The sequence below is a fragment of the Struthio camelus genome, chromosome 10, assembly GCF_040807025.1.
Source record: "Struthio camelus isolate bStrCam1 chromosome 10, bStrCam1.hap1, whole genome shotgun sequence".
NCBI classification, from domain to species: domain Eukaryota; kingdom Metazoa; phylum Chordata; class Aves; order Struthioniformes; family Struthionidae; genus Struthio; species Struthio camelus.
The window spans coordinates 12,234,286-12,248,188 of record NC_090951.1 but is presented as its reverse complement, the minus strand read 5'-3'; the positions used below and the strand labels follow the sequence as shown (position 1 = coordinate 12,248,188).

Genomic DNA, 13,903 nt, shown 5'->3' with positions numbered 1-13,903 from the left:
CCTTGTTAGAACATGGCACTCCTTTTTTTGTTAGATGCTCTTCCAGAAATCTGAACACTTCAGGGCAACGTGACGTACCTACAGCTTTCTCCCAGATCAACTGTTCTTCAGCGACACGCTCAATTTGTTCAAACTCACATACCTACAGCAAGGCTCATAATTCCATATGCAGACATCTGAATACGAGGTCGAAGATAGTAAGCCTCACCAGCTTCACTGACTTTGAAAGGACTTGGGGCTACTGAACACTAATGAGTATCTGGGTACCTGGCAGTTTTTATTTAGTTAATGTATGACGGTTATCTACTAGGCAGCTCTCTGAAAGACTTAAAAGAGAGGGAATGACATATTTGAAATTTTTAAAAGTACATATTTTTGTGACAATATTTTTACGTACAGAGAATTGTCACAAAAAGACAAAGGATACTTGGGGTGGCCTTCTACCTCCAAATCCCTCAAGAGGCCACTGCTGTGGTGATATGCTTCTCAGATAAAAGTACCAGTTTGCAAAACACAAGTATGCATTGGTATCAGGGAATATGCAGAGGTGTGGCTTCATAAATGACTGGTGTGAAGCACAAATTCCTGACAGCACAAGGGCTAAGCATAGGCTGGGTAAGGGTTTCACCCAAAAATAAATTTATCTTCAACAAAAATTTTGTGAACAGAGACCTCTCACGTTCAATGGTTAAAAAAAAAACAAAAAACAAAAAACCAAGCCTACCAACCAAAATAACATATGAAAACATAAACCTAAAAAAATGGGCATAAATGGCTCCTTCACCTACGCAGCTAGCTGATGCTAAAAGAGCTAGAGAAGACGTGGGGGCAAAGCAAACAGCTGTTGGCTTGCTGGTCCCTCTCCTTCTGGGAAACATTCCCTTTATTCTGCACAAGTAACTGAGTTAGTCTCTTTCATAAAGCAGTACGATTTACTCTAGACATTCTGGTAACTTTGATATTTTGATAACTGCAAATAGAGTTGGAAGATGCAGTAGGAGAATCAGAAACTGTAAATACTTTGTTGCAAAAATTATTAGCTACATAGAGAGAAAGAACAAAGGCACTGGCTTTTTCCTGTAAACGAACGCCAGGCAGCGTTACAATAAAATGGATGTTTGCTATTAGAATAGAATGGTTCCTTTCTTTACTTAGTATTTTCTAGAACAAAAGCACTGCAACTTTCCAAGGCTATAGTGAGTCAGTGCTAGAACTAGAAACGCAGTCCTGAAATAGTGACCACCACTAAGCAATGCTTCCTCTCCTTTCTCTTCACCTATTCATAAAGGCTGTTACTGACAAATAATCTATTAATAGACAAGTTTCTACTATTTAAACCATTTGGTTTCTACCAAATCTGACTGAGAAACTACTCAGAAATTCTGTGCTTTTCAAGTGTAAGCTTTTTCAAACAAATGAAAAAACAGAGGTATTGATAAGAGCTTTTTTCCCTTTCTTTCTTTCTGAATCTCATTTTTTGAAATGCAGATTTCTGACAGAGCCAGATTCCTGATTGATACATTAAACTCAGCAGCCCTTTTGCTTTCTGGAGCTTTTATAACCTCAGCTATACCAAATCTAGATTTCTAACATTATTTTGATCTTGGTGTAGGTCAGTCCTGAATACAAGCAATAATTATTGTAATACCAAGGTGCAAAAACTATCACAAGACGACAGTTTTACAATCTTAAGATTAGGGAGAACCTTTATTACAGACTATTTCTGGGATACCCCTGAAAGAATGCCATCCACTCGGTGAACACCAGGAATGTGATCACATTCAAGAAATTCTATCTAGCTTTGAACAAATCTACGTTGAGAGAGCAGGGGTAACAGTTACTAAGAAAACCTTTTTAAACAAGACTCGCAATAGCAAATGTGAGCTAACTTTTCTTTTTGTTCTCTTTCTTCCATGTCAGAACAGACAGAAGCACACTGCTGCTTTCTTATTATTTGTTCAATATTCTGTTACGACACAGCTCTATTTGGATGATTAAAATTGAAACACTAAATGGTGGGAGGGGGGAATTACAGATCTGTGTCCCTTCAGCTTCTAGAAGACTTCTACAGAAAGACAGAAGGTTTTGGCATCTTCTAGTATATTTGCCTTCAAATACATTAGTATACCTTACATCACAGCTGGGCACTGTGTCTTTTTACCCAAGGGGCCTATATATTTCTGTTTGTAAAATATTAAAAAGTATTCACTGTTATATTAAAAACATTTAATTGCCAGTGTTCCAAATCACAGGAAAACAAATGATTGAATTCTCTTCTAGAAGAATTCAAAATGCACAGAGGTTAGACCAGAAGAAAAACTATACAGTAACATCATGTGTGAAAGGTAAACCATCAACAGAAATGTGCAAGTCTGAAGTAAAAGGTCCAGTGAAGACTAACCAGGAGAGAAATGGAGGCAAAGAACTGAAGGCTTACAGGAAAAAAAAAAAATCTTTTGAAGTGTAGGTTGTAGTCCAGTATGTTTGTATGTTTTTTTATTTTAGGATAAAGAATTAACAGTTCAGGAAGAACAAGCAGAAACACTGGAATCAGACACAAAATAAAAGTGATTCAAGAGAGACAAAATAGCTTTCACAGACTGTAAGTGGAAGGTTGCAGAGAACTTCTTAAATGTATCTGTAAGGGTTAAGGGAACATACTGAGCTTTGCAGTGCAATATCACTGCAGTATAACGTGTATAACCTCTGGTTACCTGTAATACTCCCCAAACCAATTTATCAGTAGTGTGACTCATACATAGTGGGTAATAAACAGGGACAGTCACCCCAAGAGACTCCTCTTCCCTTTACACTTTCTGCTTCTGATTCCCACAGACACTGTCTTCTTCCAATTGCTTTTCTGCCTCTAACTGTGATTTTCTGTAGGTTATTTGAGAATGCTGAATGTCTTTTTTTTTTTTTTTTAAGGAACAGAACCTTTTAAAGAGTGATTAGATTGGATTATACAGGTGAGAATAAGATACTATTACAGATAATAAGATACTATTAAGTACAGTCTCGTGGGTAGTGTTGCTATGGGAACCCATCTAGAACCAGAGTGAAAAGGGTTCCACCCCAGCAGGGACTGGTCGGCTTATGATGCTGAAACCCAGAGCTACTGCACGGCTGAAGTAACTTGTGAACAAGCAGGTAAGGTGTATGCTTCCATATCATGTCTGAAGAGTAGATGTCCATGTATTTTTGTGATTACTTTTTAGACTTTTCCCATCATATTCTATTGTTACTGCAACACTGTGAGAAGAAATGAATTCATCTTACAAACTCTTAAGCACACTGTGTGATGGTTTTCATGTGACAGGATACAATGCCAACCAAGTGCTGGAGCTACTTATGTGTGTGCTTTAAGGTTTAAAGTTTCAGACTCTATGAGAATGAGTAGGTCTACATTGTATTTTCCTCAGTTTTCTTTGAGGAAGATTAATGAATGGTCATAAAGTGCTCTACAATCCCAGGAAAGCGCTCTAAGAGCACACACTTACTTAACTGTTATAAACAGAGGATAATGTTTAATGCTTACCTGGAATCTTTGCTCTAGTTATAGGTGGATGAGTCACCATCAGAGAAAACGTAGCAGTTTCAACTGACAAATAAAAAAAAATTAGAGATGTTAAAACACATACTTGATGACTGACACGGAAACAGTATCTTCATAGTAACGAGCTGAGTAAAACTGCCCAGACAAACTGCCCCAAATTCTTCTGCAAAGGAGGTTTATTTTCCTCAAGGCTTTACGAAAACAACAACATAAAACCCACACAACGTCAGACGGCCACAAAAATGGCAAATAACAAATTATTACATCTGCTTTACTGAACGCTGCAACTATGCTTACAAATCTGATTCTTCCCGCTCTTCTTTTGCGGACGTAGCACATGCTTCACAGACAGGTCTACGTTGCACCGGCGTGGCGCACACATTGAAACTTTTCCTCTCCGCACTTAAACAAAAGCTCTTTTCCCACACTGTTCTTCTGGATGCCCACACACCTGAGCCTGCTCAAACCTCGACTACCTTGCATGTTGACAGCTTTCCTACTGCAAACGCATACACCTGTGCGCCGCTGTACACCTTTTCCATGCAAAGCGCTAAACCACGCTTCAGGCACGTACAACTGCGGAGACGTGGGCGCCTGTCGTCACAGCGCACACGCTAAGGCAGTTCCAACACGGTTGGAAAAGTTTTAAGGCCCAAAAATTCCTTCTCTAGAAATAAACAAAAATATTTTAGAAGAAGCAAAGATACGCCAGCATAAGCCGTGCGCAATCTCTCCACGACACCGCACTCCCCCTTCCTGTTTCTAGCCCCCTTCCCTGGGTGGGAAGTTTTTGAGCAGCAACTCATAACCCACGGCATTTTAGGAGTTTATCGTCACTCCTGTTGCCAAGAGCCGCTCTAGCCTCGCATGGCGGCCGCTTCGGGAGGAGCCCAGGGGCGCCGGGCCCGCGCGTGGGTGACGGCACGGGCGACACCGGCGCGCAGCTCCGGCCGGGGCCTTCCCCGAGGGACGGCCACGGCCACGGCCACGGCGCCCGCTGGGGGCCGGGGCCTGCCCACCGCCGCGGGGCGCGCGACCTCCCCACGGAAAAACACGGCCTCTCCCTTTAAGAGTGTTGACGGGGGCCTGATTGGCCGCGCCCGCTGCCAATCCGGGCGGGGATTGCATCATGCCCCGGCGGGACCCTCGCCGCCCATTGGCGGGCGGCGAGGGGGCGGGAGCAGCGCGCGGAGGGTTTCGCAATCGCCGCTCGCTCGCACTCAACACTTTAAAGAAAGAGACTCGGGCCCGGCCCGCGCCCCCTCCCCGCCCGCCCGCCCGCCTCTCCCGCGGCCGCTACCGGAGCCGCAGCCGGGCCAGGTAAGCGCCGGCCGCGGGGCGCGCTGCGGGGAGGGGGGGGGGCCGCGGGGATGCCGCGGGGGGGGGGCGCGCGCGGAGCGGCGCTGCCGCCGCGCATGATGCAACGGCCGGGCGGCCCCGCGCTGCGCGGGCCCGGCGCTCGCCGCCTCCCCTCCCCTCCCCTCTCTTCCCCTCCCCCCGGCGGCGGCGGCGCGCGGGGCGGGGCGGGGCGAGGAGGGGGCGGGGCCGCCGGCGGGGCGGGGCGGGGCGGGGCGGGGCGGGGGGCGGCGCGGCCGGGGCCCCGCGCTGAGGCGGCGGCGGGGCGCTGAGGGAAGGCCGCCGCCCGGTGGGGACGGAGTCGCCGCGGCCGTTAACGGCTTCGCGTTGTTCAGGGATAAAAGGCCTGTGAACAGGGATTTTTTCCCGAAACGCCGCTGATGTCGTTCTGCCTGCTGGAGAGGGCAGCGAGTTCGCTGCGCAGGTTTCTCAACGCCTCAGCGCCCGCCTCGCGCTGCCCTAAGAGACAGCGCTCCTGACAACTCCTGTTTTTCTCTTTTAGCTCCTCAGGGGAGTTTTTCAGTACCTTTAAAATATCTTTCTGGCTCCCAGATGAGCTTTTATAGCCCCATACGCAGCTTTCAGAAAACACAGGCCTTGACTTTTAAGTATTTTGTTGCAACACCTGCTAGGAAACACCTTGCCAGTCAGTCGGACAACTTAACACAAGGTTATGTCCTGCTGGTTATAGCACCTGCTCAGAAAGTGTAAAAACGTACGTTTTGAAAAAGTTTAAGAGGCAAGGAATTAGCTCATCTTTAAAAATAGTTAACTGCATTGTTTTTCATCAAAATCGAGTTGACACCTCTGTAGTTTTGCCTCCTGGCATCCAAGACGGTTTGCGAGGCTTGCATCATTGGTTTTGCTAGACTGTGATTGACATGCATATTTTAGATGCTTTTCAAAATATTTTTAAACATGCTGGAGTGCATTTCTCTTGTACATGGAAAAAGTGGAGGTTGGGAGAAAAATACAGGAAAGCAACGTTGCCTGTTATGGCAGCATAACAGATTTCGGCTCCCTCTTCTGAAGAAGCGTCGCCTACCGTCCAGAAGGCGAGAGCTATCGTCAGCTCTGGCTAGCTTGCCCGGGAGCCGAGAGGTTGCAGGAGGCCGTGCAGAGCTGGGCCTTTCCGCTGCTCAGCAAACGCACGCCGGGCGTTTTACGCTGTTGTTCTTTATACAGGGTCATCTGGATTTAGAGTCAGATCCTACTGGGGTATTCCTACTGAAGTCAATGACAAGGGAGGCCACGTATTGCTGTTCAGATTTGGACTGATTTTGCACTGGATAGACAAGACAGCTGATCGAATTTGTACAGTAAAGTCATCCTGACTAATGATCAGAGTCAACAGAGTCGCAAAAGAAGCAGAGAGAAGCACTTTATATTTTTTGCTGCTAAGTAAAAAAAAAAAAAAAACAAACTGGTTTAATTAACAAATTAAAACATCTTTTTTCCCCTCCCAAAACAAAAACTTGGAAGTTTAAATTTCTTTCTCCCCCCCACCCCCTTTTGGAAAAGCAAAGATAATAAAGGTCTTGATTTGCTTGGGAGTCTCTGTAGTCCCTGAGGAGCGCTTTCAGACTGTAAGAAATTTTCCTGAGAGGACACCTCTGAGAAACCAGCTTTATGCTGTAGTGGGTGGCCAGCTTGTGTCCTGGGGGGCCAATTGGTGGCCCAAGGAGAGAAGAAAGCAGTTTTAACTGGCCACTGGAAATGCTAACATGTGCTGGGTGGAACTAGCCTAGGGCTGTCACTGAGCTCAAGCTAACCAGCTGCTTTATGGGAACAAGATGCTAGGAAACTTGAGCCGGCTCTCCAAGGAGCTGCCCCCTGCTATGCTGGGGCTATTGCCCAGTCACAGCAAACTAACCTGTTCCTGGAGAGGAGAAGAGCAGCTGCGTGTCTGTGGCAGGATACCTGAGACCCAGCTGCCTCCTCGTGCTCTTCCCCAATTATCGTGTCCTTTACCTCAGCTTCCTCAGAACCTCTTCCTTATGTCTCCTAGCTGCAGCCTTTAAACCTCCTTGCAGTATTCCCGGAATGCCCCAGCGTAGCTGTTGTTATCGAGGATATCCTTCCATGCTGTTGTTCTGTCGTGTAACTGAAAACTTGCAATATAGATCCAGCCTGCAAACAACCCCAGGGGAAAAGAGTAGTTTCCAGCATTGCCAGTTATTGCTCTTGGGTTATCTGGGAGGCAGTACAGTTAGGGCTACTTGCTTTGTACAAATATTAGTTGGAGCAGGACTGGCATCCAGGTATCATCTCTCTCAGGTAAGTGTTCCGATCACCAGGCTAGACAGGAACCTGTCTCCCTCAAGGAATAGCTATTTAATACAGGATGGATCTGCTGCAGTAGGAAGGAGTTGAGGAAGATCTATTCCAGAATAACCTGTGCTTCATGGCCAGAACGTTTACCTGAGAGGTGAGAGGCCTTGGTTCATCATCTCTGCTAAGAACCACATACTGCCCAACTAAACTTATTTCAAGTATTCCATTAAAATTTAGTTTAATGGAACAAATCCTTTTCCTTTGAATTATGGGAATTTGGTAGAGATCTTAAATATTTAAGCAATATTAAATGGTTTTGATAGCATAGAGAGAAATAACACGTGGAACCTGGTGATGTGAAGAAACTCGTTAAACTTTGGGTGGAGTGCCTTCAGGTGCAAAAGCCACCCTTTCCTCTGTAGTATCTCATGAAGCACAAAAAAGCAGTTAGTGAAAATGGTACTTCTCACATACTACCTAACTGGGCTGTCCAGATGAAGTTAACAAGGACTGTAATTTGTTGAAACAGAGGGCATAGGAAAGTCTTCTGTCCAACTTTGAAAACATCCCAAAAATTAGTGAAAAAGTTTGGTTGTCATAGCCAGAGATGATCTAACAGAGCTATTATATACTATTTGAGGGCTACAGAAATGCTATATTTAGAAATGTAACTGAGACAAAGCCAGAAGAGCAAATAGTTGCATCCCGACTTTAAAAATGTCCGTGCAATCACACATGCAGCTGCTATGACTGGTCCTGCAGATCTGGCATTTGTGTGCACGGATGTCTTGTTAGCTGTATATTCAATTTAGCTGATGATCTGGATTGCTTCTTCAGTCAGAATCTAAGATGTAAGCACGGTTTGCAAAAGTTTCTTTAAGAGGTGAAATTAGGAAAATATTAACTACAAGGGTTAAGCAAGTACACATATCGCTTTAGCTGTATAGGTGAGAGGCTCGCTGGGCTCTTTCTGCCCTGAAATATTACTCCTAATGAAAAGATTTCTTGTTAGGAGTGGGGCGGGTATACTCATGTCTTTCTCACTTGGTTGCAGTGAGAAGACTTCTCAGTGACAGAAGTGTTAATTCTGAATAACATTCAGCCCAAACTTACTAGGCTTTTCTGTGCATTTTGCTGAACTGCAGCTCTGCAGCTGCATCATTCAGATTATGAAAGAAAATTTGCAGTTGACCTACATAGTAAAATTTTAACCTTGTTAATGATAACACTGCAGAAGATAAAGTGGCAACTCAGTCCACTGAGAAAAACAAACAAGCAAGTACGGTTGATGAGTCCCAAGTATAAAATAACCAGTGACACACAGCAGCTTGTTTACAAACATCTCACCATACTGATTCATGAACTAGGCGCAGGACTAGAATAATCCATCTCTTGCAGTGTTACTGATGTAACCTGTAAGCTGTCGGGTGGACCCCTCTGATGCTGGGCAATTAGCGTTGCCCATCGCTAACTTTGATTGCTTTTTTCCTGACAGAGCCTCTCATGTGGGAGGAGGGTCAAGAAAGTTGAGGAATACAAGTCATAAAATAACATGTACACGTGTGACAGAGCATGGAGCTGCACCTTTGTAATGCAATCGGATCTTTCCAGATTAGGATCATTTAATGCCAGTTAGATACTTTTCTTTAACCTAACAAGACAATCAACGCTCGTTTGTCCTTTCTGTAAGTGCTTTTCACTGGTGCTATAGGTAGGCATTTCGGGAGCTAAGGAGAACCCTCTTGCTTGGTCCCCTCTTCTCTCCCAACCTTATCTCCCAGACATTTAGGATGTCGCATCCCGTGAGAAGGGAGGACAAGGGGAGCAGCCGTCAGCCTTGGCAGGGCTGTGCCCCGGCAGCAGCTGTGGGGGAGCCCTCCCTGTACCGCCAGTGGGGCAGGAGCAGGCTGACCCTCAGCACCGGGAGAACGCGAGTCAGGTGAGAGGGAGTCCTGCTCGGCAGTCCTGTTCGCCCGCTGAGCGGACTGATCCGGGCGAGAGCCTGAAAGCTACAGCAGGGAAGGTAGCTTGTAGGCGAGCCAGCTGTGACCCCTCCGTTCGTTCCCAAGGTGGCAACGGCCTCTTCTCCTTCCAGTGTAGTGCTTCTCTGGGTGCTGTAACCCCACTTTCCTGTCCCGCCTGCTCGCTACAGTAGCGTTACAGGCTTAGCTTATTCTACCTCATTTGTGGTTGAAGGGGTCCCTTTAATGTCACCTGTCACAGCCTTCACAGCATGCATGCAGCAGCACTAATATGAATCCTTTTTCTGCCACTCCATCATGTTTTGATATCATGAGTTAAATATATAAGCTCAAAAAGAATAAATATTAATTAACTTTGAAATTTAACATGGAAAATAAATTTTTGTCCAATTAATTACATTAGCTTTGATGAATTAGTTTTTCCACTCAGTACTAGTGAGACCTTAAAGCACTGTCATGAGTCTGGACATCATCTTCAAAAACCCCAAACCCAGTGAAACAATCTTAGAAGAGAGCAGGTAAAAGCACTGGAAGATGCTGTAAGATGTAGGAGGAAAGGTGGATGGTCTGAGCACATTCTCCAGAAAGAGAGACCAAAGAGACCGAGTCTGTGCATACACCCAGAGGAATAGTCTGAAGAGGACAAAGATCAAGTATTCCTGTTGGTCAAGAGTCAGGCTGTTAATAGGTTTAAGCTGCAGAAGGAAAAATTCAGTCTAAAAATTAAGAAAATTATATAACTGGAGGAAAAGTGAGACAGTGAAACCTGTTGCCAAGACAGAGAGGTTGTGAAACTGGAGATTTTCAAGACTAGGCTAGACACCCATCCATCAGGGATGGCTTTGGAATAACTGAGTAAATCCAGTGAACAATGCAAACAGCTTGACTAGATGACCCAGTAACAGTCCCTTCCAATCCAAATACGTTCCAGAGACTTCTGAAACCTCCCAGTAGTTGGCAACTTTTACATTTCCAGCATAGTAATGCTGTGTTACTGCCAGCTGTACCATCAGTACCTTATGCTAAAGCCAGTGATGTATCAGACATAAGGTGCTGAACCCAGCACCTTTAATAGCATTTTTTTTTCTGCTAGGTTGAACTCGTCCTTAATCCATGTGAAGACTTTTTGGAAACACGTTCTAGCAACTTAACAGTTTTCAGTCTCCTAGTAAATTCTGCTGTGTTAAAGAAGAGCCTGTCCAAATGAGCAAGACATCCCAGCAGAACACCGCAACAGATGCGAACGGAGTAAGCGTGATTCACAGCCAAGCGCACACCAGTGGTTTGCAGCAGGTTCCCCAGTTGGTGCCTGTGAGTCCCGGCGGTGGAGGCAAAGCTGTGCCTCCGAGCAAGCAGGGGAAGAAGAATTCCTTGGTGGATAGAAACAGTGATGAGTATCGCCAGCGCAGAGAGCGAAACAACATGGCAGTGAAAAAGAGCCGGTTAAAAAGCAAGCAAAAAGCCCAAGACACGCTGCAGAGGGTCAACCAGCTCAAAGAAGAAAACGAACGTTTAGAGGCAAAAATTAAGCTCCTGACCAAGGAGCTGAGTGTACTGAAAGACTTGTTCCTTGAGCACGCACACAATCTTGCAGACAACGTGCAACCTGTTGGCACTGAAACCACCACAACAAATCCAGAAAATAACGGACAGTAGGCACTGTTGTGAAACGAACTCCAGAGGTACAGCTTGTCTGTGCTGCCCATGCAGTAACTGAGCAAAAACTGTTCTTTTAACCATTATTTTGTGGAGATCTTTTTAGGTTTAACACTGAAGATTTGATACAACTAAAACATAATTTTAGAGTACTTGTTTTAAAGTGTTAAATATTTTTGTTCTCTAAATGGTTTGGCTAATAATTGCAGATGATCTAAATTCACAGTCAACAAAGAGCTTAGTATTAGGAAAATAGCATTTCCACAGAAATGTTCACTTACCTTCTTATGTTTTGCATAATGAGGGGAGTCCAGCAGGATGGTTCACTGTAGTATCAGTGACTGATAATTGAAAGAAATGTCTTTTAAATACCTTTTAATGTATTTAAGCCTTTTGTTTTTTCCATTACATATTACAAACCTGCAAAGGCCATAGAGGGAGTTTACTTTCCTCCTTGGTGGACTACTTTAAATCTGTAGAGCAAGTCCTGTAAAGCACCATTTAGGTCCTTCTTATCCAGTTGTAGTTAATGGGGAGGGTGTAGTAATAGTGAGCTGGGATGCTTACTAATGTTTTCTAGAAAAATAGCAATATACTATGACGACATATACAGGCAGTTGGCTTCCAAAATTGCAAATGCTATTCTGAAGCATCATGTATGAGGAGGGGTAAAGTAGCACATGGAGAAAGTCTTTCAAGCCTGTGTTCATAGGTTAACATTGTTCACATAGTCACTCTGGGGCCTTAAGAGAACTTGATTTTGGTTTTCAGAAAATGTCAAAATGCTACCAAAAAACTGCTCTGCAGAATGGCCAAGGTGCAGGTATCAGGGAGAACAAAACGTGTGCAGCTTGGCTAAGCGATGAAAGGGGAAACGCAGCTCTGCTCAGTCAGAATATATGGATCACTGCTCATTTTCATTCATTTCCATTTTCGTGGCTGTTCAGATTTGCAACAAAGATCTTACAGAAATCCAAAGTGATTTTAAAAATAAACGGCCCTGGTCTGAACAACTGATTCAGCAGAACTTCTGTAGCCATCGTAGAGTTGTGTGAAGGAATATCCTCAGTCTTGTCTTATTTTCACAGAATTTTTTCTATAGCAATTTTAAAATGCTGGTGATAAGCCTTTGCCATGATCCATAATGCAGTGGTATGTACTATATTGAGGATTTAAACAATAAAAGTAAAGCAGGAAGTTTGATGTAACCTTAATTTATTTTCATTTAAAACTATTTCACTGATAGTATGGTTGTGTTACATTTAACCTGTGTGGCTGGCTAGTGGATTATTACGCTGTCTTAATTTCCCTCCCACACTACCTTTTTCCATAGATTATTTTGTAGGATGCTTGTTTGCATTGTATCTGTACTTAGGAAAAGAACTTGGATAATAGCTCTGTGAAGATGCTGTTAGCAAATAAAGCCTCCAAAAGTTCATTTTGAGATTAAAAATTTAAATACAAAGGTAATTACATGTGGAAGACTTTTACGGACTGTTTTGGATTATGCTAGTCTTTTTATGAAGATATGTTTTTCGGTTCTAGCTGCAGCTTAAGTAGGCAGGGTTGAACTATCAGAAGCTAATAAAAAACATTTTGCCTCTAATGCTGGCCTTATTTTTGCCTGTCCTTTTTCCCTTTCCCTCAAAGGCAGAAGTGTCTACCTCAAGTAGGTATCTTCTTTGAGAAAGCAGTGAGACTGTCTCCATTCCTGTCTTGCACTCAGGTTTGTACTCAGTGGAAAGAGAGTCAGAAACTTAGTACAGCTTGGGCTGAAGTCCCAATTTCTCAGACAGAGACAGACAGACAGACAGACAGACACACACACACACACACACGTACGTACGTACGTACGTACGTAATTTAAGACCTGCACCTACCTCTCCTGAAAGGATATTCCACTGCAAAGGTTATGATAGGAGAAAAAAAAAACTGCCAAAGAGAAAAAATGACCTGAAAAACCTCTCATTTGTTCATTGTGCACCAACATTGGTATGAAAGGCAGGAGCTAGGCTTACCCCTGCTTATTTCCTCTGTGAATTGGGGCTATACAGCTCTTGTCGTGTCACTGGCTTGAGAGGTTAATGTGGGATTATCTCCTGATAACCAGGACAGAGGCTCCAAATCTCTGTGGTATCTTTTTCTGATTTTGGTGAAAGTGAGCTATCTCTAGAGTAATGATTTATTGTATCTCGAGTGGGAGTAAAAGTCTTTCTGATGGAAATGCAGGAATTCCTGATGCTCCTGGAGGGCTAAGTTTTCCAGCTGTTACTCCTGACAGCATTGATTCCAATTTCCTCTTGTTAAAAAACAAAATCACTGCATTATGAGAGGTCATTTGTTTGCACAGTCACTTTTCTGGCTTTGCAGTCCATCCATGCGCTTGCGTTGCTTGCCTAGGGAAGGGTACAGACAGGTTGTGTGCAGCACATCACTTTCAATATGTGAGCCTACTGACCCAAGACTATACCAACTTATTTAAAATCTCCCCTTGGTGGGATGTGGGTGGCAAGACAGGCATGAATCTATTAGTTTAAAGCCCCTCCAGCCTTCTGGCAGAATCGCTCTGTCTCAGCCCCCCACAGATCAAAGGCAGAGGAGAGGCTTCCCCTCCGCTTGCCGCAGGCTGCAGCACCCAGACTGCGTGGCTGCAAAATGCCTCAGCCTTACCCCTCCGCTGTAAAGGCACTGGAGCACCTTTATAATGAAGTAACTTCTTCCTAAGCAAAGGATGGAGTAATGCACCTACATAAAAAATCTCACTGTAGGCCTGTAAAAGCTAGGATTTTCCTTTTGACACAGTTTTCTTCGTAGCAACCGCCGTCTGACAGAATACAGAGCCTATCACAGCCAGCCAGACATATAGCACGGTGCGTTTCACTAGTAAATCTTATTCCCATTCTCTTACTGTACCAATAAAAGAACGTGTCTACTCTATAACTTCCATGAGCACTAGGAGGCTCTACCACTTTAATTATATCAGTATAGCTGCAGCAGCATAATTTGCACGGCAGATAAATCCAGAGCGCATCCAAACCTAGGGAGCTGAAGCAATTTAAATATATCGGTTCAGAAGCGG

General features: G+C 44.2%; 1 protein-coding gene across 3 annotated transcripts; it reads left to right on the top strand.

Moving 5' to 3' along the window:
- The first annotated feature begins 4,712 nt into the window (after positions 1–4,712).
- CEBPG (CCAAT enhancer binding protein gamma) lies at positions 4,713–12,430 on the top strand. Of its 3 annotated transcripts, none has more exons than XM_068955617.1 (2): positions 4,713–4,876; positions 6,098–12,430. In XM_068955617.1, exon 2 carries the CDS (start codon positions 10,372–10,374, stop codon positions 10,822–10,824), a length of 453 nt encoding a protein of 150 aa, XP_068811718.1. In that variant the 5' UTR covers positions 4,713–4,876; positions 6,098–10,371; the 3' UTR covers positions 10,825–12,430. The 3 variants fall into 3 exon arrangements, with proteins under 3 accessions (XP_068811718.1, XP_068811717.1, XP_068811719.1); XM_068955616.1 differs by having other exon boundaries at positions 4,722–4,876; positions 10,262–12,430; XM_068955618.1 differs by lacking the exon at positions 4,713–4,876 and having other exon boundaries at positions 5,207–9,125; positions 10,262–12,430.
- The last annotated feature ends 1,473 nt before the right edge of the window (positions 12,431–13,903 follow it).